The sequence below is a fragment of the Mesoplodon densirostris genome, chromosome 19 (genome assembly GCF_025265405.1).
Source record: "Mesoplodon densirostris isolate mMesDen1 chromosome 19, mMesDen1 primary haplotype, whole genome shotgun sequence".
NCBI lineage: Eukaryota > Metazoa > Chordata > Mammalia > Artiodactyla > Ziphiidae > Mesoplodon > Mesoplodon densirostris.
Genome location: NC_082679.1, coordinates 12,295,509 through 12,319,928, shown reverse-complemented (window position 1 = coordinate 12,319,928; position 24,420 = coordinate 12,295,509). Strand labels below are relative to the sequence as shown.

Sequence of the window (24,420 nt, the reverse complement as noted above, 5' to 3'; positions counted from 1 at the left end):
GAGGAGCCGGGGAGGAGCCGGGGAGGAGCGGATGGAAGGGGTGGGGGGAGGGGGAGCCAAGCCAGAGGGCAGTGAAGGGGGGGCACCAGGAGCCCTGGAGCCGAGCTGACCCCCGTGCCTCCTCCGTCCCTCCCTGGTCCCACACTCAGGCCCTGGGCCTGCCACGCCCTGAGGCCCTGGCTCTGCCTACAGGGGCATGGTGATTCCAGGGACACTCCCATCCGGCCCCCCGGGACCAGAGAGGGTGTCTGCCAGTGTTTCCGTCACAGCCCTCCGGAGGCGTCTGCTGTTTGGGCTGCATCGGCTGTCTGGGGTGGCAGGCAGGTGGGGCCGCCTCATCCCAGACCTCCTGGAGCCTGGGCTGGGACACAGGGCCCCCCAGTGAGCCCGGCCTGACCCCCTTCACCCCCACCCGGGTTGGGAACTGTCCAGATCACCTCAGGAACCCTGTCTTTTGGACAGGGCAGCAGCAGTTGATTATCTGTCCAGCTGATTCCCTCTCCTCAGGATTGAATAATGGAGCCCATGGGACCAGATGGAGGAAGAGGGTATGGAGAAGGTGGGGAATACTGATGGAATAAAAGCCAGAGTGGGCTGGGGCAGGGCCCTGAGCAACCTTGGAAGGGGTCTCCAGCCCTCTTCCCCCCAGGCCGGGGTGGGGCGGTCCAGGCCCCCCGACTCTTGGCTCATCTAGCTTCTCCCAGGGCGCGGAGGTTTCTCCACCGGGGGCCGAGCTGCTGTGTGCATCAGTCTGCAGATGCTCCAGTCAGGAGAGAGAAACCGCTCAGCAGCCGGAACAGGTAAAGTCAAATGTTGAGAATGACTGAAGACGTGCCCTCTTGTGGAACGTGGTTGGGTGGGTGTGCGGGTTGAAAGCGGTGGACCCCATCTTCCTGTCTCCCCCAACCTTTGAATCTCCCTCTCCAGATTATGCCAGGGCAGTTCTGGCTTCTCGCCTTAGTAATCGTAGGTCACTGTTGAGTCCAAGTGCCAGTCAGCCAACTAAGAAAGCTGTCAGGAGCACCCCAGCTGCACTAGCTAACTTGTTATACCCAGCATCTCTAGTAAGTGCCCTCCTAGCGGTGAACTTGGCCCCATGCAGTGTAAGATCCACTCTCACTGGCCTAACACCCTGAGAACCCACTCCTGTGCAGGTTCCCCAGGGTTGACTCTACATCTCTTTGCAAGTCTTGCCCTTCAGTGTAAGAGCTGTTCCCTTCTGGGTCATAGTGAGCACCTGTCCTCTGGAGCGTGCTGAGACTTGACCCTTGGCATTTGTGGGTCTAGTGGCAGCAGGGAATGCTTGTGGTAAGTCTTGAGAAAAGCAGGTCCCCCTTTCAAGGCATCTGCCCCAGGGGAGGTCCTCACAGGGTTTTCAAGAGCAGGATCGCTGGTGGTCTCCTCACACTGGTCAGGGAGGCTCCCAGTGACTTGGGAGTTCGAGATCATCTGTTTCCTTTGGGTCCAACCAGATGACCTGATTCCAGATTTCTGGATCCTACTGTTGACCAGTCAGTGCCCTCACTTTCGTATGAGAAACTTGTTAAGACTGGGAATTCAACTGTCATAACTCAGCAACTCGAAAACCCAAATGTTGTGTTGTATTTTCAGCAGTATCTACAAGTAAGAACTTTGGGGGGCGGTGGGGGACTGTCATGGGAGATTTCCAATTCTGAAGGGATGACTTGAGCTGGGCACTCCAGGCAATCTACCTAGCCCTATCTTTAGAACTTTCATTACTGCTACAGCATCAAGTGCAGCAGCCATAGGGCCTCCCAGGGCATAAGGCTTCAGTTAGCACCTCATCACGACCCCAGGCAATAGCGTTTTCGTGATGCGGTTGCATGCTTTGGATTTTTGTTTTTTTAATTTTTATTTTATATTGGAGTATAGTTAATTAACAATGTTGTGTTAGTTTCAGGTGTATAGCAAAGTGATTCATATACATGTATCCTTTTTCAAATTCTTTTCCCATTTAGGTTATTACAGAATATGGGGCAGAGTTCCCTGTGTTGTGTATACATTAGGTCCTTGTTGGTTATCTATTTTTTTTTATTTTTTAAATGTTTTTGGCCTCACTACGCGGCTTGTGGGGTCTTAGTTCCCCAACCAGGGATTGAACCTGCGCCCTCAGCAGTGGAAGCACAGGAGTCCTAACCACTGCACCACCAGGGAATTCCCGATCTATTGATATTTTAAATATAGCAGTGTGTACATGTCAATCCCAAACTCCCAATCCATCCCTCCCCTCCACCCTTCCCCCCTGGTAACCTTAAGTTTGGTTCTCTAAGTCTGTGAGTCTGTTTCTGTTTTGTAAGTTCATTTGTATCATTTTTTTTTTTTTTAGATTCTGTATATAAGTGATATCATATGATGTTTTTCTCTGACTTAATTCACTTAACATGATAATCTCCAGGTCCATCCATGTTGCTGCAAATGGCATTATTTCATTCTTTTTAATGGCTAATATTCCATTGTATATATGTACATCTTCTTTATCCATTCATCTGTCGATGGATGTTTAGCCCATGGATTTCTAATGTCTCCTTTCCCACTGCCGAGGAGCTTAGCAATGCACTCAAGCCAAAGGCAGGATCAAACCAACCCCCAAATCCCATCTTTGTGGGAACACTCCAGATGCCAGTGCTCTATCAGTTTGGATCCAGTCTGGAGAGAAGAAAAGCCATACGGTAATTTGAACAGGGAAAGTTTAATATAGAGAATTAATAACTTTAACAGCAAAGTGAAGTAAGGAGGGAGATTCATTGGTAAGGTGCCTTGGAATTGACTGGAAATCCACCTTCAGGGGTGTGGTGGAGAGGCATTCACAGGGAGGCGCGTCAGTGGAGGCTCTCTATAGAACTGCCAGGTCGGGTGGGGGGGTGCCGGGAAAGCTGCTGACTACCTGACGCTTCAGGAAGCAGGTGCGCGGGGCAGCCGTGCGCTGCAGAGCTGCTGAGCCGGCAGTCCTGAGCGCCGCCAGGAAGCAAAAGCCTTGCCTCTCTCTCAAGGAACGTCTCTCGAGCGCCCTCTACTAGCAAACCTTATCAGGCCACTTAGCAAAGGAAAAATATTTCAAAGGCCCACATCAGTTTTCACAGAGCAAACAAGAAGGCTGAATTTGGAGCCGAGTCAGTAACTCAATAAGCAGCAACACTGTGGGATTTGGGGTGCTCCCAGCATTTAGTGGGTGTGGCCCAGGGACGCTGCAGCCTGCAGTGAGCTTGAGTCGTCCCACACAGGGAAGAACCATCCCTACAAAACGCCCATAGCACCTCCTGTATCAGTCAGGTCCTGGCAGGAAACAGTAGCACACTCGAGATAACCCGACAAGAGTCTTCTGACAAAAGTCAAGAAAAGTTTCTTGACGTAGAGGTGGGCACGCTGTGGGAGCACCGCAAGGGAGAGTGCAGCTCCCTGAGGCTACCTGCAGCCAGAAGCCCTTACCTCCCCCAGGCCTGAAGAGGCAGGAGAAGGGCGTTCCTGGAACTGGGAAGGAGAGAAGTGTGTGGAAAGGGCTGCCTGACAGGCTGACAGGAGCTGCGAGCTTCACCCCAGGGTGCAGCCAGCCAGAGCACCCCCGCGGTAGGGGACAAGCCACCTCACTCCCCTTGCCTCTGACCTGCCAGTGCCTCTGATCCTAGCCCGTCCCCCCGAGTGAACCCAACTGGAAGCTAGAAGAAGGGTGAGCTGTTAACCTCTCAGCACAGCCCGGCTGAGACCCAGCTCCACACGGACAGGGCCAAAGGCTAGGCAGGGATGGGGCTGCTGGCTGTGTCCCGGGACTGCTCCTCTGGCCCCAACTTGAGGCCCTGGGCCCAGTCAGCTCCCAGGACCTCACAGTTGGGCAGCATCTCCTCCACCAAGATCTGAGTGAGGCCTGGGTTGGACACGGCAGGAAGGTCAGAGATGTCCAGTCTGCGGAGGTTCCTGAGGAGGCAAGGTTGGGGCAGGGGTGTGAGGACACGCGTGAGGATGGCGTCTGTGGCAGCGGGGGTGTGGGGGCGCCCCCACCCCCACCTTAACCCCTAGCTTTCTAATAAAAATCTTTGTTCAACTACGTGAGACCCACTGTGTTCATTACAAACGGACACCTCTGGCTCCTACTGTTCTGCAACAGTGTGAATTTCTTGGGGTCCCATTAAAACAAAAAGGCAGGCAGGCTAGGAGTCCTCCCATCCTCCTAGAGGCTCCCCGCGCCACTCATCTGTGCTGACCCACCGCAAACGCCCTAGGTCCACCGTGGAGGCAGGGATGTGGGAAGTGCCCAAGAGCGCCCCTCCCTGGCTGGGGGCCCAGCCTGAGCTGAGGTCTCACTGGAGGTGGTGGAGGCAGGCGAGGCCCCGTTCAGAGATGCGGGGGCAGCCGGCCAGCGAGAGCTCTCGTAGCGAGTTGGCTAGCTGGTGGAGGCGGCCGAGACACCAGTCATCCACGTGGGGACAGCGCTGCAGCGACAGGGACTGGAGCTCCTTCAGGGCCACTGCAGGGGGAGAGGGCGGATGGCACTGAGGGCCCCTCTGGAGCCCACCACGAAAGGGAAAGCGCAGAGCCTCGCCCACCTCCCCACTCCCCGCCACACCCTACTCACAGAGATTGTCCAGGCCTTGGTAGTTGATGGCACAGCCGCTGGCGTCAACAGCCTCTATAGGCACCTCCCGGAGCTTCCAGAGCTCACCAGAGAGGCCACGCCCATTTGGCTGCATCCACTCCTTGTCCCGAAACCTGGAAGGGGAGAGAGGGAGTGTCAGCAGGGTCCCCCAGGCCACCAACCTCTTGAGAACACTCCCAGCCCCGTAATAAGAGAACACAGCACACTCACTACACACCAGGCCCTGCACTAAGGGCTTTACGTGTCTGGTCTCACTGGATCCCCTGACAACCCCATCAAAGATGGAACGTCTGGCCAATTTTACATGCCTGGAAGTTGAGGGTCGAAGAGATTACTCATAACAGAGAAAAGAGCTATAAGACAAGAATCCTTGTAGATGGGCAAAAGTTGAGGTGTTTTCAGACAGGTACATCATTTCTTAGGAAGGTGCTGGAGGAAGTGCTCAAACCAAGTGAAAATTTTACTTGGAACCAAGATGAGGGACAGATGAAGCCTACATGAATTGTTTTCAAAAAAAGGAAAGTAAAGGGGAAAAACAAAGGGAGGAGGAGGAAGGCAAGAAAAAGGAGGGGAAAGGAGGAAGGAAAAGACGCACTAACGCCGACTCAGCACACGTGCTAAGCCAGCCTGTGACCTGTGACAAGTGTCCAGATTGCAAAATATCTTTGAACCTTTACAGCGCACCTTGTAAGTTAGACACAACTACCATCCCATTTTACAGATGACAAAACTGAAGCTCAGGAACAAGTCCCCAGCCACACAGCCAGGAGGGGGCAGAGACCAGGGCACACACGAAGCCTGTCTGACTGACTGAAGAGCCCGGGGCTTAGACAGCCGCTCTCCCGCCTCCCCCAGCCCCATTCTGACACCTTTGCCATCGTACTTGACTGCGCCTCCCTGCTTCAGGATGAAATAGGCACCTGCGACGTAGGGGCCATATCGCTCCTTGATGTAGGTGAAGGACCTGCCGGGAGAACAGTAGCCGAGGGTGAGCCTTGGGAACACCACACCCCTCGCCAGGCCCCAGTGCTGCTGAGAGGGTCAGAGTCCACAGCACAGGACTGAGACTGGCAGGCAGGCAGGCAGACAAAGACTGCAAATATTTACTGAGGGTCTATGAAGTGCTGGGCACCGGGGGACAGTGGTAATCAAAAGGCAGATAATTGTCCCTGCCCTTGTGAAGTTATTTCACTGGGGAAACAGGTAACCGGGAAGTAAAAACAAATTGCAGAGTATCAATTCCGTGATGCACCAAGGGACAGACCAGGAGTGGCTTGGGTCAGGGGTAGGGATAGAGGAGGCTAATTTAATTTGGGTGTTAAGAAATGCTTCTCGGAAGAGGTGACACTTGAGCAGAGATTCGAGTGTGGGAAGGAATGTAGAGGTCAAGGTAAGAATCTGCCAGGCTAAGGGAACAGCTAGTGCAAAGGCTCAGGGGCTTGAATTACGATGGTTGAACAAATAGCAATAAGGACGCCATGCTGGCGGGGGTGAGCGGTGTCCCTGGTAGGGGTCTCAGAGCTCAGGAGGGGCCAGGTTTTCGGCCTTAGAGTTTGGCTTTTATTCTAGTTGTGGTTGGAAACCATTTGAGGGTTGTTTTTTTTTAAGATTTTTTTTTTGATGTGGACCATTTTTAAAGTCTATATTGTATTTGTTATAATAATGCTTCTGTTTTATGTTTTGGTCTTTTGGCCACGAGGCATGAGGGATCTTAGCTCCACGACCAGGGATTGAACCTGCACCCCCTGTATTGGAAGGCAAAGTCTTAACCACTGGACTGCCAGGGAAGGCCCCATTTGAGGGTTTTGAACAAAGTAGTAGTGTTATCTGTTTCCCTTTCTTAAGAGTCCTCTGGCTGCTGTGTAGACTATAATAGGGGGCAAAAGGTGACCAGTTAGGAGATGACTGCAGTAATCCAACCATAAAATGAAAGGGCTCAGACCAGGCTAGAAACAGCAAGGAGGTGACCGACCACCGGTCAAATTTGGGATATTCTGGTATTTTATTGGTGGACTGGATGTGGAGGGAAGGGATGCAAAGAGAGGAATCAGGGATTCCTTAGAATGTGGTCTGAACAACCGGGTAAGCAATGGTGCCGTTGACTGGGATGGAGAAGGCTTGTGGGTGAGAAGACTTTTTAAGGGGGAAACAAAAGGTTAGCCACGTTAGGTCTGAAGTGCCAGCTAGACCTCCAAGAAGAGATGGGCACTGGGTTGCGTCTGTGAGCCGGAGAGCTTGGGAAGTGTGTGGGCTGGAGACGAAGATGCAAGTGGGCAAGGCTGGCACTGGAAGCCCCAGGGCTGCCTGGAGTGGCAAGGGCGGGGTGGGCACTGACTGGGGAAGCCTGAACAGCAGGGTCATGCAGGCCAGGGGTTCTCACCGATTTTTCTGAAGCACCTTCAACATCTGCTTCTGGAGCAGGTACTCCCTCACAGCCTCCACATCATAGAAGCGGTCAGCCAGGAACTGGAGCAGCGTCCTCCCCTTCCTCTGACTGCCCTCCGGGTCCATTGACCTGCTCAGGCCACGGATGCCGCTGGTACCCCCGTTCCATACTTGAGCCACCAGGCGAAGGGACTGGGGAGGAGGAGAGGGGAGGAGAGGCTGAGCCTGGAGCCTCCTGTGAGACACACAGCCAGATCCCCCTGCTTTTGCTCCCAAGTCTCCCCTCCTCAGTGCTTCCCTGCTCACTTAATTCTCCTCTCAGAACTTACAATTCTTTCGGATCCATAAAATTTCCCCATGTTTCCCCCAAGTTCTTCCCCTTAATCAACCTTAAATTCTCTATGATTTGGCCAAACGGTCTTGGTTTTCCTAAATTCTCCCCCTAATTTCCCCCTAAGCCCGTTCTCTCAAAACCTCTATTATCTGAACTCTTAATGTCCCACAAATCCTCCCCTTAATTTTATCCAAATCCCACCAGACTTCCTGAATAACGCATTCCTTTCCCCCAAATACAATCTTAATTTCTCTCCAAACCACCCTTAGCTTATCTCTTAAAGCTCCCAAACTCTTCCTTCAATTTCCCCTCCAAAATTTTCTCTTAGTCTGCCTCAATTTCTCTTTTTGCTTTAACCAAATTCTCCCGATAATTTTGCCCAAATCCTTATTTTCCCTTAAAATTCCTCTTAAGTTCCCAACCTCTTACTTTAAGTTTTCCTAGGTCCATTCCTTGATTTTGCCCAATTCCTTCTAAATTCTCTCCACAATATGTCAAATCCTCCCCTTAATTTCCCCTAGGTCCTTCCCTTAGAATTCCCAAATTCACCTCTTGGATCCTGCCCCCACCCCCCATCATCCCTTTGATTTTCCATCAAAATTGCTAACTCTCCCATGAGTTTCCCTCACCTTTGGTTCCCTACCCTTGCACCTCAAATCCCAGTTTCTCTGCCAATCCCTCCCAAACCCTCATCCCTTGCAGGTCCCACTCTCGCCAGCCCCTAGTCTCCAGGAGCTCGCAGTCGGATCCCTCCTTCTGATTGGCTGGGCGCGCTTTCTCGGACCGCACGCGCTGCTTCCCCATTGGTTACCACTGGTTTCTCTCCTCCGCGGCCTGTGAGCCTCACCGATCCTTCCCGGCCCCCGACGGCCACACGTCTCCGCGCCCAGCTCGAGGCCTAGCGGGAGAGGCCCCCTGCTCCCCCTCGCTACTTGGTCCCTGGGCGCCGACAGAGGCCCTGAAAGCAGAGCGGACACTAATTAGGGGTGGGCTCCAGAAGCTTCGTTCACTTACCGCCCTGGGGGCCGCCATCTCGCTAGGATTATGTAACCGGAAGGGGCTGGTCTTTTCTTATCTAACCCACCCGGTTCAGGGTTGGGCGTCTTTTCTTTTGGCCACGCCCCCTCCGTTTTCCAGCCCTCCTCTTAAAGGAGCACACACTTATAACTCTTCTCGGGTTTAGGGATCGCTTGGAGCTCCCTCTGCCATGGGCCTAAAAATGGGACTCGGCAGCCTTTTCCTAGGAGAGCGTGGGCAGTTCTTCCTGTTGGAATACCATCCTTCCCTCCGACTGCACTCATAGTCCACCTGAGGTTCCCTGTTCCTCTACCTCTAACTTGCTACCTCCTTAGAACAGGGAATGATGTGTTGAGAAACTGTCCGCCTCTTCTTTTTTTTTTTTTTTTACTTTTTTTTTTTTTTTCTTTTTTATACGCGGGCCTCTCACTGTTGTGGCCTCTCCCATTGCGGAGCACAGGCTCCGGACGCTCAGGCTCAGCGGCCACGGCTCACGGGCCCAGCCGCTCCGCGGCATGTGGGATCTTCCCGGACCGGGGCACGAACCCGTGTCCCCTGCATCGGCAGGCGGACTCTCAACCACTGCGCCACCAGGGAAGCCCCGCCTCTTCTTTAAAGCAGGGTCAGGGAAGGGAAGCGTCCAGTAGATGGTGAGGTTAGACCTCAGGGTAAAGGACAGAGGTGAGATCTCAAGACTAGTATTGTGATGTGTTGGCAATTTCAGTTTGGAGTTCCAGGCTACATCTTAGTGTGAAAATTCAATATGAAGTCTTGTGGATAGAATTACTCATTCATTCCTTCTACAAATATTTACTGAGTCCCTACCACGTGGCAGGCACTGTTCTGGGTAGTGAGGTTGCCATGGGACCAAGACTCTTTCTCAGGGAGACGACATTCCAGGCAGGGAAAGGATGGATAAGAAACACATGAATAAGCAAGATAATTCCAGACAGTGTTCGATAAGAGGCAAATAAAAACAGGCAATATGGGCTTCCCTGGTGGCTCCGTGGTTTACAGTCTGCCTGCCGATGCAGGGGTCACGGGTTCGTGCCCCGGTCCGGGAAGATCCCACATGCCGCGGAGCGGCTTGGCCCGTGAGCCATGGCCGCTGAGCCTGCGCGTCCAGAGCCTGTGCTCCGCAACGGGAGAGGCCCCAACAGTGAGAGGCCCGCATACCGCAAAAAACCCCCCCAAAAGCAGGCAATATAATAGCGAGTGACTGGGGCACAAGGCCATCAGCAAAGACCTCTGTGAAGTGGTGACATTTAAGTGGACGTGAAGGATAACAAGGAAACAGCCATTCAAAGATCTAGGGGGAAAGCGTTTCAGGCAGAGAGGTACAGCCAGTGCAAAGGCCCAGAGGTGGGACCAGCTTGCAGAGAGAGAGGTGGGAGACTGGGTCAGAGAGGTGGGACAGAAACCGTGCTTTATTCCATTTGCCGGGGCATGCCACGATCTGATCTACATTTTCTAAAGATCATTTCTGCCAGGTGGAGAACAGACCTTAGAGAGCAAGGCAGGAAGCATGGAGCCAGCAAAGAGGCTACTGCAATCGTCCAGACAAGAGATGAATGGGGGCAGCAGCAGGGACCGGGCAATGGAAGTGCTAAGTGCTCAGATTATGAGTCTATTTTGAAGACAGAGCCAATAGCTCGAGAAACTAAAAGGAACGCGATCCATTTTTGGCGAGGGGGAAACTGGTAAAGTAGCAGGTATGGACGGGCAGGTGTGGTAGGCTGAATAGTTCCCCCACCCCCCAAATGTCCACATCCTGATCCCTGGAACCCGTGAATATGTTACGTTGTATGGTAAAGGGAAGATGTGATTAAGAATCTTGAGATGGGGAGATTATCCTGGATAATCCCGACGGGCCCAATGTAATCACAAGAGTTCTATTTTTTTTCTTTATAAATGTATTTATATTTATTTATTTATTTTTGGCTGTGTTGGGTCTTCGTTGCTGCACGCGGGCTTTCTCTAGTTGCAGCGAGCAGGGGCTACTCTTTGTTGCGGTGCACAAGCTTCTCATTGCAGTGATTTCTCTTTGTTGAGAAGCACGGGCTCTAGGCGCGCGGGCTTCAGTAGTTGTGGCTCGCGGGCTTAGTTGCTTCGCGGCATGTAGGATCTTCCCAGACCAAGGCTCGAACCAATGTCCCCTGCATTGGCAGGCGGATTCTTAACCACTGCGCCACCAGGGAAGTCCCAAGAGTTCTATTTTACTTTTTTTTTTTTTTTTTTGGCCATGCTGCACAGCATGTAGGAATCTTAGTTCCCCAACCAGGGATCGAACCTGTGCCCCCTAAAGTGGAAGTGTGGAGCCTTAACCATTGGACTGCCAGGGAAGTCCCACAAGAGTCCTATTTATTTATTTATTTATTTATTTAAAAATATTTATTTATTTATTTGTCTGCGCCAAGTCTTAGTTGCAGCATTCAGGATCTTTAGTTGTGGCATGCAAACTCTTAGTTGCCTCATGTGGGATTTTAGTTCCCCGACCTGGGATCGAACCCCGTGCCCCCTGCACTCCCAGTGCAGGGTCTTAGCCACTGAACCTCCAGGGAAGTCCCAGAGCCCTATTTAGATGGAGGCAGGAAAGTCAGTAAGTAGAGGACGTGATGACAGGTGCAAGAGGTTGGAATGATGCAGGGAAGGGCGTATGAGCCAATGAATGCAGGTGGCTTCTGGAAACTGGGAAAGGCTAGGAAATGGATTCTCCCCTACAGCCTCCAGAAGGAACCCAGACCTGTGGACACACTTTAGACTTCTGACCTCTAGAACTGTAAGATAATAAGTCTGTGTTGTTTTAAGCCACTAAGTTTGTGGTCACTTGTTACAACAGCAATAGGAAACTAATACAGTGGGGTAGATCCCAGCTGAGAGTTCTGTTTTGACCACATTCACCTTGAGATGCCCAAGACATCCAGCTGGAGATGCTAAGTAGTGGTCCGAAGGTCAGGACTGGAGTCAGAGACTTGGGAGCCATTGGCGTATAGGTGGAATTTTAACACCCCTGCAAGAGGGGTTCTAGTGGAGGGAGGCCCGCAGTGCCTCCCCACCTTCTCCATGATGGGGCCCAAGCTGCTAGTGATAATTCTCTGGGCAAGTCTAGGGTCGGCAGAACTGGCTGCTCAGCTGTGGGCCAACAGCCTGGACACCGAGGCACCCTGGCCAAGGGATCGTTTTCTCGGAAGCCACTCCTCGCTCCTCAGGCACATTGTCTGGGAAGCCCTGGGAGGGCCCGAGTGGAGAAGACTGGCAAGGAACAGGGGAGGGGAGCCAGGGGAAGCCAGAGATCAAGAGGGCTGCAGGGGAGGCTGGGGAGGAGGAGTGGGTGGAACCCAGGAGGGGGCGGGACGAGGTGAGGCTGGACATCCACACACTGGTGAGGGGTCAGCCCTGAGAAGAGGCAGCGAGAGGTGGAGTTTGACCTCCGCCAGAGGGGCTGAGGTTGGATCCTTGTGAGCAGAGTTGAGGTTAGACTTTGATTAAAACAAAACAAAAACACACGAAGCTGCTGATTCTCAGTGGAGAATGGACTTTGGGTGGCCTGAGGGGGTGGGGCTGGCCCTCTCCTACCCACCACTGCCCTTTACTCCCCCCCGCCCAGCCCCCAGCTCCCCAGGGGACTGGGTCACTCTGGACCTTGCTACTTCCTGCTCCTGGCTGCCACTGCTCAGAGACTATGGAGCTGTGGAAGCAGCTGAGGCAGGCTGGACTGGTGCCCCCAGGGCTGGGCCCACCCCCGCAGGCCCTGAGGGTGGTGCCCCCAGTGAAGAGGGTGGGTCAGACCCTCATGTTCCCAGGGGCTGACACTGGAGGTGCCGGGGAGAGTCTGCTGTGGCTCTGGAAGGAGCTGGTGAGTGGGGGGTTTGGAGGGGTAAGAGATGGGGTGGGGGGAGTGGATAAATGAATAGGAATGAGTGTAAATAAAAAGGGCCAGAGATTGAAAGACAGAAAGTCAGAGACAGGAATAGAGAAATAGAGGCAGAGGCAGACACACCCAGAGAACGATGGACACAGACAGAGACACAGAAAGACACAGAGACAGGACTAGAGAGAGGCAGAGACAGAGACCCAGAAAGAGACGAGAGATGGAAAGCAGAGGTTGAGAGTCGCAACAAGGACAGACTCATTAAATCTGAAAGACAGAGAGGTGGAGACAGTCCAGGGGCAGAGAAATAGAGACAGACAGAAAGACAGGGATATGGAAGGACAGAGACAGACAGAGACAGCCAAGTAGAGACAGAGAGATGGAGACAGATCACAAGAGAGGGAGACCTAAAAAGAGAGACAAAGAGACTAAGGCTCAAGACACAGAGAAAGAATGAGAGAGATGGAGACAGCGAGGGACAATGAAATGGAGAGACCAAGACAAAGGGAGACAGGGCAGAGATCAGAGACAGAAGCAGCATGGCAGTTAGAGTCCAGGGACACAGCGAGGATCCCACCTGCGGTGCTGTGGGCCAGGACTGTTAAAGAGAAAGTAACTTATGACACCTGTTAAAGATGCCAAGGCTTGGGGCTTCCCTGGTGGCACAGTGGTTGAGAGTCCGCCTGCCGATGCAGGGGACACGGGTTCGTGCCCCGGTCCGGGAGGATCCCGCATGCCGTGGAGCGGCTGGGCCCGTGAGCTGTGGCCGCTGAGCCTGCGCGTCCGGAGCCTGTGCTCCGCAACAGGAGAGGCCACAAGAGTGAGAGGCCCGTGTACCACAAAAAAAAAAAAAAAAAAAAAGATGGCAAGGCTCTAGGTATGAAGACTGCTGTGATGGGGATTTTGCAGTAGAGGAGAGAGATTGGGCTCAGCTCTGAATACAGCGTGGGCAAGGGGGAATTTACAGCCAAGGAGGTCAGGGGGTAGAAAATTCCTAAGAGGAAACCTCAGGGGTAAAGGGGGGATTCTGGCTCAACCAATCTAGCAGCATTCTTGCTGAAGGCAGGTCAGGGTGAGCCACCATCACCTGGGGGAGGGTGGAGGGCGAGGAACCCGGTCAAATAAGGAGGAGGGGGGATTCTTGCTAAAACTGGATTTTACAAAGAAGTGCTGATGGGCCTAGGAAAAGGTTCAGGATCCTGAGTAAAGTTTGGTCAGGAAAAGAATCTTTTCTGGGACTTGAGCTGAGACCTGCTCCCACCCAGGTTTCATGGCAGAGGCACACTAACCCCTTGCCCTCTGGGGTGGGGTGCCCATGACTCCCCCTTCCCACCCGCAGGTGAACCTCCGCCTAGTGGATGTCCAGCTGCTGGGCCAGCTATGCAGCCTGGGGTTGGAGATGGGGGCACTTCAGGAGGAACTGATCATCTTCCTGGAAGAGGAGGAGGACATACAGCTGGAAGGGAAGCAGGAGGGGGCCTGCGGTCCAGCCCCAGATCACCGCCTCCCTGACTTTGAAATGACTATCTGAGGCCCTGCTGCTGTGCTTTCGGACCCATGAATGGTATGCAAATTTATGCCAAGAAGATGGGGAAATTCGCAGGTCAAATCAACCTGCAAACGTTGATTTGGCATCGGCACGCGCTCCTTGAGCAAGTGCTTTCTCTGAAAATGTCGGAGATTAGATTGAGGGGTGGGCCCCTGAGCTGAGGGTGTGTTTGCAGGTGATGTGGGAGGTTTGCAGAGAAACTCTAGGTGTATTTGCAGATGCGCTGCAGTTGTGTTGCAGGGGAGGCGTGGGTCTTTGCAAATATGATGGAGATGCGTGCAGATGGCCATTGAGTGCTTGAAAAGTGGCTAGGTCTGACTGAGGTGTGCTGTACATGTAAAACACACGCTGAATTTCCAAGCTGGGTGTGATAAGAAGAACAGACAACATTTCAATAATCGTAAAAATTAATTACATTTTGAAATGATAATATTCTCGGTATGTTGGGATAAATAAAAATATGACTAAAGCTAATTTCACCTGTTTATTTGTAAACTCTTTTACTGTGGTAAAATATATCTAACATAAAAGTTACCATTTTAACCTTTTTTTTGCTGTACACAGGCCTCTCACTGTTGTGGCCTCTCCCATTGCAACGCGCAGGCTCCGCGGCCATGACTCACAGGCCCAGCCGCTCCGCGGCATGTGGGATCTTCCCGGACCGGGGCATGAACCCGTGTCCCCTGCATCGGCAGGCGGACTCTCAACCACTGCGCCACCAGGAAAGCCCCCCTAACCATTTTTAAGTGTACAATTCAGTAGTGTGAAATATATTCACGTTGTTGTGTGAATGTGTTTCATCTTGCAAAACGGAAACTGTACCCCTTAAACAACAAGTCCCCATTCCCCCTCCCCCAGCCCCTGGCAACCACCCTTCTACTTTGGGTCTCTATGAATTTGCCTACTCTAGGGACCTCATGTAAGTGGGATCACACAGTATTTGTCTTTTCATGACTGGCTTATGTCACTTAGCATAATGTCCTCAGGGTTCATCCATGTTGCGGTGTGTATCAGAATTTCCTTCCTTTTTAAGCCTGAATAATATTCCATACGTGTGGTATGTACAACCACATTTTATTTGTCGATGGGCACTTGGGTTGTTTCTACCTTTTTTGGCTGTGGTGAAATACATTGCTCTGAACAAGGGTGTACAGATATCTGTCCAAGTCTCTGCTTTCAGTTCTTTTGGGTATGTACCCAGAAGTGGAATTCCTGGATTGTATGCTACGTCTCTGTGTAATTATTTGAGGAAGTGCCATACTGTTGGCTGTACCGTTTGTCATTCCCAGCAACAGTGCACAAGAGTTCCAACTTTCCACCTCCTTGCCAACACGTTATTTTCTTTTTTCTTTTTCCTTTTTTCATGATAGCCATCCTAATGTCTGTGAGGTGATACCTCATTGTGGTTTTGATTTGCATTTCCCTAATGACTAATGATGTTGAGCATCTTTTCCTGTGCTTATTCATCTATTTCTTTTTACATCTTAAAATATGACTGCTAGAAAGCTTAAAATTACATAAGTAGCTCCCACTGTATCTCTCTTGCACTGCACTATTTCAGACGTTTGAAAAAGGAATGTGGGTGTGAGCAGATGAGCGGCGAGGTTTCCTCGATATTCCCAGACGCGTTGCAATTGTGTTACAGCGCCACCTGCAGGAGACAGGCAGATATCTGCAGATGGCAGCCGACGAGAAGCAGGGCTGCAAATATAACTCCTGCCTAGGTCCACATTTGTAGAAAAGATGCCCAAGACAGCAGGTGGAGGGCTCCAGCCTGAGGAGAGACAGCTCTTCTGGGAAGACAGTTGGACATTCTTCATAAAACCATTACTCCCAGTGAGGAAAAATACACACTTGCATTTCTGCAATTCTTCAAAACAGTTTTCTGGTTGGGAGTGAGGATATTCCCAGAGAAGTGAGATGCTGGCAGGTGCTGAATTCCTGTCTATGGGGATTTCCGTCTTCAGAAAAACATGCTTCTACTCTACAGCCCGCGAGCCACAACTACTGAAGCCCGCACACCTAGAACAAGAGAAGCCACTTCAGTGAGAAGCCTGCGCACTGCAACGAAGGCCCAACGCAGGCAAAAATTAATAAATAAAATAAAATTTAAAAATACCCTGGGTTTTTTTGTGCAGTGGAGTCACCCAAGACTCGAGGGGTTTGGGGGTTTGGGCTCCATCCTCAAACTGGTCCTCCTTTGCCTACCTTAGCCAGGTCTGCAGCTGCTGGGAGTTTTCCTGTAGGGGGTGGTTGCTGGGTAGAATGCTGGAAGTCAGACCCCAGTACCCGGGGAAGGGGAAAGATACCCCAAGAGCATTCAAATAAGCAGAGCCCCCATCTCTGACACTGGGCACTCTAGAAAGAGGCTGGGGGCAGTCCAGGTCTCTTGGCAGCTACATCGAGTCCGTGGGGGTCACCAGGGCTGGGGAGATGGGGCTCCATGGCCACAGGGTCTGGGTCATGCTTCACAAATGCCAAGGTACTCTGCCTCTTGCGGGGAAAGAGACTGGGAGGGAGGGAGGCACAGACGGGAGACTGGAAGGGGCGACTTGGGAGGGAATGCTTACTATTCAAGAACAGCATGGTGGGTGGCCCCTGATGTCTGGGTGGGAGTTGCTCTGGGCCATGTTCTGGGCCATAGAGGTGACATCTATGGTGGAATCACCTCAGTCAAACACTCAGGGAAGTTTGGGTGAATGTGGTCAGCTCCCCCTCCCCGGTACTGTCCTTCTCAATGCCAACTTACTGAGCTACATCCAGCAATGATCAAGTCAGCACCAAGTTTGCCCTCTGGAGCTCCCAGCCCAGCAAGGTGGGGGGACCCCTTAACACACAGAGATAGCTAAGATGATCAGGGCCGGGATGGGGGAGCACGGACTCCCCCATCTGCCAACATCTCACTTCTCTGGGAATATCCTCACTCCCAAATAGAAAGTGTTTTGAAGAAGAATTGCAAAAATGTAAGTGTGCATTTTTCCTCACCGGGGAGCATGGAGCAGGATGGGAGAGGACTCAGATAAGGCAAGAGGCCCAGCCTGAAACATCAGGAAAGTGTTCTTAGGAAAGAACCTAAGGAATAAGTAAATATGAGCCAAGCAAAGAAAGAGAATGGGAAAAGAGTAACAAGTAGGAAAACTACACATGCAAAAGTCCTAGAAGATCTAGTGATCTAGAGCCTTGCTACTCAAAGTGCGGTCCATGGGCCAGCAGGATGAGCATTGCTGCAGCTATCTACTGCTGCATAACAAACAACCCCAAAACTCAGTTATTTTAAGCAATGACAGCACGTATTTTGCACATGAATCTGCAGTCTGTGGGGATAACTCATCTCTGCTCCAAGGTGAGCTATTGCGCTTCAGGTGGAATCATCTGGAGGCACATCCATTCACACGTCTGGTAGTTGATGCTGGCTATTAGCTGGGGCCTCTGTTCCTCTGCAGGCCATCTCTCCATATGGGTGAGACTGGCTTTCACACAGCATGGTGGGTGGGTTCCAAAGGCAAATGTCATGAAGAGAGAGCCAGGCAGAAGCCATATTGCCTTGTAAAACTTAGCTTCAGATGCCAGGCAGTCACCCTCGCCATATTCCTCCTGTTATGGCAGTCGCAAAGGTTCAGGGGAAGGGGAAATGGTTCCCACCTCTTTATGGGGAATGCAAGGTTCTGGAAGCATGTGGACCAGGGAAACCAAGCAGGACCCTGTGGGGCCCTCCCAGGTACAAAAGCCCCTCTGTGTCCCCTGTTTCATGTTTGCAGACAGAGGCTTTAGTCTCCTAGACCTTCCCTGAGTTCCAAAGAGCAGATTCAGACAGTTACTAGGAATTAGGGAAGTGAGAGAATGCAGAAACAAAGGAAAAACAGTCAATCAAGAAAAGTAATGATGGCTTAAACAATGGTTCAGCAATAAAGCAGAGTGCTAGTTCCTTCTCAGGCGAAATATACAGCGGTCTGATGCATACCTTTGAGTTGTTCTGCAGAAATTAAGACCCCGACTCAGGTGGAGGATGGTGACTAAATGCTGACCACAAGCATGTAGACCCCAGACTGGTTGGAACCAGAAGGTTGATGATTAAGATTCCTGAAACATCACCCTGTTACTTCACCACCAACCAATCAGAAGAAAGTCATGTACTCTGAAGCCCTAACCTTAAAAGTTGCCTTTAAAAACCCTTCCTAATACTTACCTGGCAGGGGAGATACCATGATCACGAAGGTGGTTTTCCCAGGGTGAGGCTTATCCATTGCACTCCGGATGTGCTGACCCCTGTGGTTTCCCCACATGTGGGAAATTGACTGCATAATCTGTGGTAGTGGAAGACTGTGTTTCTGCTTTTCCCCGACAAACCTGGTTTAAGAGTAGCATTTGAGGGAATTCCCTAGCAGTCCACTGGTTGTAACTCCACACTTTCACTGCTGAGGGCTCGGGTTTGATTCCTGGTCAGGGAAATAAGATCCCACAAGCCATGCAGCATGGCCAAAAAACAAAACCAAAAACACTCTTCCTGAAAACCATCAGGAAGTTTGGGTCTTTTGAGCACAAGCTGCCCATCATCCTTGCTTGGTGCTTGCAAATAAATGCTATACTTTCCTTTACCACAACTTGGTGCCAGAAGACTGACTTTGCTGCACAATAGGCAAGCAAAATCAAGCTCAGTTCAGTAACAACAGGAAATATTGCTGTGGTCATTTTCAGAAAACACAAACTGCCACAGAATCACTGGGAAGCTTGGTAGATGTGTTGATTGTCAAGTTCCACACTAGACCTACTGAATCAGAATCTACATTTTGTAAGATTCTCAGGTGCTTCCTTTGCATATTTGATGCAAGAAGCACTGTTCTACCTCACAAATATGGCACTGTTTTGAGCAGGAGGGGACATAAGTTTTGAAAGCTCCCTCTAGCTGCTGTGTGGAGAGTGGGTTAGAGGAGTTTCAAGTGGTGGTTAGATACAAGTAACCAAAGAAAAAAATAGATAAATTGGAATTCATCAAAACTGAATACTTTTGTGCATCAAAATATATGATCAAAAGTGAAAAGACTGGTCTTCCCTGGTGGTGCAGTGGTTGAGAGTCCACCTGCCGATGCAGGGGACACGGGTTCGTGCCCTGGTCCGGGAAGATCCCACATGCCGCGGAGCGGCCGGGTCCATGAGCCATGGCCACTGAGCCTACACGTCCAGAGCCTGTGCTCCGCAACAGGAGAGGCCACAACAGTGATAAGCCCACGTACCGCAAAAAAAAAAAAAAAAAAGTGAAAAGACCAATTACCGGTACAGTAAGTCCCCTCCATACGAACTTTCAAGTTGTGAACTTTCAAAGATGTGAAGGTCTGTTTGCATGTCCAGTCACATAAGTTAGTCCATGTGTCTGGTGTACATTGTCACGTGCATGCATCCTCTACAAGTGGTTGTGGTTTTGTGTACTTTACTGTACAGTACCGTATAGAGTACAGTAGCACAGTATCTTTATTTCAAGCCCAGGATGTCCGGAAGTAAGCATAAAAGCAGCGGTGATGTAGCTGGTACAGTACTACCCAGACATCACTGGATCGTTTTTTTCAAGAGGGTAGATAGAACTGAATCCAGCAAGAAACCAGAACCTGTGCCATCAACGCCAGGTGTGAGTGAAACTGCAGCTTACCCTTCGTCTCCTATTGCTGATGATCCTTCAGTTCTACCATCTCTCACCTCCTCTCCCTCCTCCAGTCAGTAACTCTTCTTGCCTGTTCACTCCATGCCAGCCCCTGTATGCCAGCTGTTGTACTGTACTACTGTGCTTTTCAAGGTACTGTACTGTAAGATTAAATGTTTTCTTTATTTTTTGTGCTTGTTTTTTAAGTATTATTTGTGTGAAAATTATTATAAACCTATCACTGCACAGTACTATATAGCCGATTGTGTTATTTGGGTACCTGGGCTAACTTTGCTGGACTTACGAACAAATTGGACCTACGAATGCACTCTTGGAATGGAACTCGTTCATATGTAGGGGACTTGCTGCACTGAAATGAAATCAGTTATTTATTTATTTACTATTATTTTTGGCCATGCCGTGCAGCTAGCAGGATCTTAGTTCCCTGATCAGGGATTGAGCCTGGACCCTCAGCAGTGAAGCGTGGAGTCCTAACCACTGGACTGCCAGGAATTCCCTGAATCAGTAACTTAAAAACTCCCAAAAAACTAAAGTCTAGGACCAGATGGCTTCACAGGTCAATTCTTCCAAACATTTAGAGAAGAATTAATGCCTATCCTTCTGAAACTATTCCAAAAAATTGCAGAGGAAGGAATGCTTCTGAACTCATTCCATGAGGCCAGCATCACACTGATACCAAAACCAGAAAAAGACATCACAAAAACAGAAAATTACAGGCCAATATCACTGATGAACACAGATGCAAAAATCCTCAAAAAAATAGTAGCAAACAGAATCCAACAATACACTAAAAGGATCATACAACATGATCAAGTGGGATTTATCCCAGGGATGCAAGGATTTTTCAATATCTGCAAATCAATCAATAAGAATAAAAACCATATGATCATCTCAATAGGTGCAGAAAAAGCTTTTGATAAAATTCCTCAACATAATAAAGGCTGTAGATGACAACACCCATAGCTAACATCATACTCAATGGTGAAAAGTTGAAAGCATTCCCTCTAAGATCAGAAACAAGACAAGGATGCCCACTCTCAACAGCTTTATTCAATATAGTTTTGGAAGTCCTAGCCCCAGCAATAAGAGAAGAAAAAGAAATAAAAGGAATCCAAATTGGAAAGGAAGAAGTAAAACTGTCACTGTTTGCTGATGACATGATATTATACATAGAAAGATGTATGCCACCAAAAATCTGCCAGAGCTCATCAATGAATTCGGTAAAGTTTCAGGATACAAAATTAATATACAGAAATGTGTTGCACTTCTATACACTAACAATGTATTATCAGAAAGAGAAATTAAGGAAACAATTTCATTTACCACTGCATCAAAAGGAATAAAATACTTAGGAATAAATCTAACTAAAGGCAAAATAATTGTACTCTGAAAACTATAAGATATTGATGAAAGAAACTGAAGATGACACAAACAGATGGAAAGATACACTGTGTTCATGGATTGGCAGAATTAATATTGTTAAAATGGCCTTACTACCCAAGGCAATCTACAGATTCAGTGCAATCCCTATCAAAACACCAATGGCATCTTCCACAGAACTAGAACAAATAATTTTAAAATTTGTATGGAGACACAAAAATCCCCATATAGCCAAAACTGTCCTGAGAATGAAAAATGGAGCTGGAGGTATCATGCTTCCTGACTTCAGACTATACTACAAAGCTTCAGTAATCAAAACAGCATGTTAGGGCTTCCCTGGTGTCACAGCGGTTGAGAGTCCACCTGCCAATGCAGGGGACATGGGTTTGTGCCCCGGTCCGGGAAGATCCCACATGCCGTGGAGCGGCTAGGCCCGTGAGCCATGGCCGCTGAGCCTGCGCATCCGGAGCCTGTGCTCTGCAATGGGAGAGGCCACAACAGTGAGAGGCCCGCGTACCACCAAAAAACAAACAAAAAAAACAGCATGGTAGGGACTTCCCAGGTGGCACAGTGGTTAAGAATCTGCCTGCCAATGCAGGGGACATGGTTTCGAGCCCTGGTCCAGGAAGTTCCCACATGCCTCAGAGCAACTAAGCCTGTGCGCCACAACTACTGAGGCTGCGCTCTAGAGCCCACGACCCACAACTACTGAGCTTGTGAGCTGCAACTACTGAAGCCCGTAAGCCTAGAGTCCGTGCTCCGCAACAAGAGAAGCCACCGCAGTGAGAAGCCCATGCACCGCAACGAAGAGTAGCCCCCGCTCACCACAACTAGAGAAAGCCTGTGCACAGCAACAAAGACCAAACACAGCCAAAAATAAATAAATAAATTAAAAACCCCCCAAAACCCAAAAAAACAGCATGGTATGGTTCTCTCTTTCCAGACCTGGCTAAGGAGGAGGCTCCATTATGGGAGCTGACATCCGCCGTGACAAAGACTGAAAGTTTTGGCCCAAGGAGCCCAAGAGCCAGGATATCCACCTAAGACTGTTGGTCAAGCTGTACACGTTTCTGGCCAGACGAACCCACTCCATTTTCAATCAACTTGTGCTGAAGAGGTTGTTCATGAGTCGCACCAATCAGCCACCTCCATCTCTTTCCCAGGTGATCTGGAAGATGAAGCTTCCTGGCCAAGAAGGCAAAACAGCTGTGGTTGTAGGGTCTATAGCCAATGATGTGCCCGAACTGAAGGTGTGTGCTCTGCAAGTGAGTAGCATCCTCAAGGCCGGGGGCAAGATCCTCACCTTCGACCAGCTTGCCCTGGACTCTCACAAGGGTTGTGACACTGTTCTCCTCCCTGGTCCTCGAAAGGGCTGAGAGGTGTACAGGCAATTCTGCAAGGCCCCAGGAACCCCACATAGCCACACCAAACACTATGTATGCTCCAAGGGCCAGAAGTTTGAGCGGGTCAGTCGATGGGTCAGCCGTGGCTACAAAAACTAATCCCAGGTCCTGCCTTGTTATTAAAAAGATTTTGGATGCTGAAGAAAAAAACACAGTATGGTATTGGCACAAAAACAGACACATAGATCAATATGACAGAACTGAGAGCCCAGAAATAAACCCACACATATATAGTTAATTAATGTATGACGGGGACTTCCCTGGTGGTCCAGTGGGTAAGACCCTGTGCTCCCAATGCAAGCGGCCCTGGTTCAATCCCTGGTCGGCGAACTACATCTCCCATGCGTGCCACAACTAAGAAGTCTGTGTGCCGCAACTAAAAAAAAAAAGATCCCACATGCCTCGAGGAAGATCCCATGTGCTGCAACTAAGACCTGGTGCAGCCAAAATAAATAAATAATTAATTTTAAAAATGAATATACAAAGGGGAAAAGACAGTCTCTTCAGTAAATGGGAAAACTGGACAACTCATGTAAAAGAATAAAATTAGGACATTTTCTAACATTATACACAAAAGTAAACTCAAAATGGATTAAAGACCTCAGTGTAAGATCTGAAGTCAAAACACCTAGAAGAAAACACAAGCAGAACAGTTTTTGATATAAATCACAGCAATAATTTTTTTTGGATTTGTCTTCTAAGGCAAAGGCAAGGATGAATGGATAAGCAACATGTCATGTATCCATACAATTGTACATTATTCAGCCATAAAAAGGAATGAAGCAGGGCTTCCCTGGTGGCACAGTGGTTGAGAGTCCGCCTGCCAATGCAGGGGACACGGGTTCGCACCCCGGTCTGGGAAGATCCCACATGCCACGGAGCGGCTGGGCCCGTGAGCCATGGCCGCTGAGCCTGCGCGTCTGGAGCCCGTGCTCCACAACGGGAGAGGCCACGACAGTGAGAGGCCTGCGTACCGCAAAAAGAAAAAAAAAGAAATATTACTCTAGTTTCAAGTCTGTGTTTTTGTCAGGGAGGCAGTGTCAGTACAAGTACTTCAAAGGCAAACGTTCAGAATCAAAATACCTGTCCAGTGGTTGATGATCCCACAGTGTGGGAACCAGTTCAAGAATCCCATACAGTTATCTGTGTCTTCTGAACGTGCTTATCATAATATTTGAAGTATTTTTCCAGTTTCAAATCCTCTTTTTGTCAGGGAAGCAGAGTTGGGATTTATAATTAGCACCAAAACTTACATTTCTGCTGTTATGATGGGTTATCTTATACAATAATATGTGATGTTGTCTTTTAAGATTTCACAAAGATATTTTAGATACAGAACAGATATATTAGGAGAAATTAAAGCACCATCACTTCTGCTGGTTGGCGACCAAACATCTTTTTAAAGATATATGTGATCTTAGTTTTTTAAACAACTCATGTCCAACTGGTTGTATGCCACCGAAGCTATCTTGTCTAGCAGAAATATCAGTATCCTTTTGGTTTGGTATGTAACCAACCAGATTAAGGGTGTCAGGGCCTGCTCTGTTCCATGTATCATTAGTTTATCTTTTACGAGATTCCTTACTTTCTCTGTGAGAGATTCAGCCACCATACCTCCTAGAATTTCCGTGGCCTTGTCCTTGATAAGCGAACTAAACAAATCCATGGGGGAGAACGTGAGGTGTGTCTGTTCATTTCAGTCCCTGTCCTGAATTTATCTCCTCTTAGAGAAGTCATGGGACATGCATATTTCACAAAGAAAGTGGTCCTGGACAATGAGCCTGTGACACGGTACATGGCGTCACTTGATGTACCAGGTTACTTCCCTCCCACTTGTTTGACCGCCATGATGTCTAATCATAAAAATGCCAGAAGTCGTGAGATGCAATGAGTCCTTCCTTCCTCCTGCAGTATTGTGGGAGCACCGCCGAGTGGTTCAACCACTGGGGCCACATCTCACCACCATCCAGTACTCAGAAGGGGAAGTGGGCAGTCTTTAAAAGCTTTTATATAAGAAATGAAACATTTTGAAGTTGTTTTCATGCTGTGGTAGGCTGAATAAGGGTCCCAAGGATATCCACAATCTGATCTCTGTGAGCTGTGAAAGTTACATTACGTGATCAAGGGGCCTTTGCTCATGGGATAAAGTTAAGGATCTTAACTTGGGGAGATGATCCTGGATTATCCAGGTAGGATCTAAATGGGATCACAAGGGTCCC

The 24,420-nt window shown here is 49.7% G+C and overlaps 2 protein-coding genes, 1 non-coding gene and 1 pseudogene across 3 annotated transcripts; 3 read left to right on the top strand and 1 right to left on the bottom strand.

Annotated features, from left to right (window-relative positions):
- Window positions 1-3,660: 3,660 nt before the first annotated feature.
- Window positions 3,661-8,423, bottom strand: DMAC2 (distal membrane arm assembly component 2). Its single transcript, XM_060083639.1, has 6 exons — window positions 8,343-8,423; window positions 6,990-7,186; window positions 5,493-5,573; window positions 4,589-4,722; window positions 4,318-4,480; window positions 3,661-3,930 (listed from the first exon to the last, which is right to left on the bottom strand). The coding sequence occupies exons 1-6, from the start codon at window positions 8,358-8,360 to the stop codon at window positions 3,750-3,752; spliced, it is 774 nt and encodes a 257-aa protein (XP_059939622.1). The 5' UTR covers window positions 8,361-8,423; the 3' UTR covers window positions 3,661-3,749.
- Window positions 8,424-11,876: 3,453 nt separating this feature from the next.
- On the top strand, window positions 11,877-13,747 carry ERICH4 (glutamate rich 4). The gene is given in 3 exon segments (XM_060083045.1): window positions 11,877-11,939; window positions 11,941-12,201; window positions 13,556-13,747. Coding segments are annotated over 3 exon segments (516 nt in total).
- A 4,196-nt stretch (window positions 13,748-17,943) lies between these two features.
- LOC132481041 (U1 spliceosomal RNA) lies at window positions 17,944-18,106 on the top strand. Its single transcript, XR_009530748.1, has one exon. It is a non-coding gene; the product is annotated as a U1 spliceosomal RNA (small nuclear RNA).
- Window positions 18,107-21,766: 3,660 nt separating this feature from the next.
- LOC132480259 (large ribosomal subunit protein eL18-like) lies at window positions 21,767-22,300 on the top strand (annotated as a pseudogene).
- Window positions 22,301-24,420: the final 2,120 nt, after the last annotated feature.

Bases quoted from the DNA above. Each gene is read 5' to 3' on its own strand.
- DMAC2 (XM_060083639.1), bottom strand. The intron at 4,723-5,492 runs GTACGATGGCAA...CTCCCCTTCCAG, and splicing joins AAGCAGGGAGGCGCAGTCAA to GTTTCGGGACAAGGAGTGGA. The intron at 3,931-4,317 runs GTGAGACCTCAG...TTGCCTCCTCAG, and splicing joins GCCTGCCTCCACCACCTCCA to GAACCTCCGCAGACTGGACA.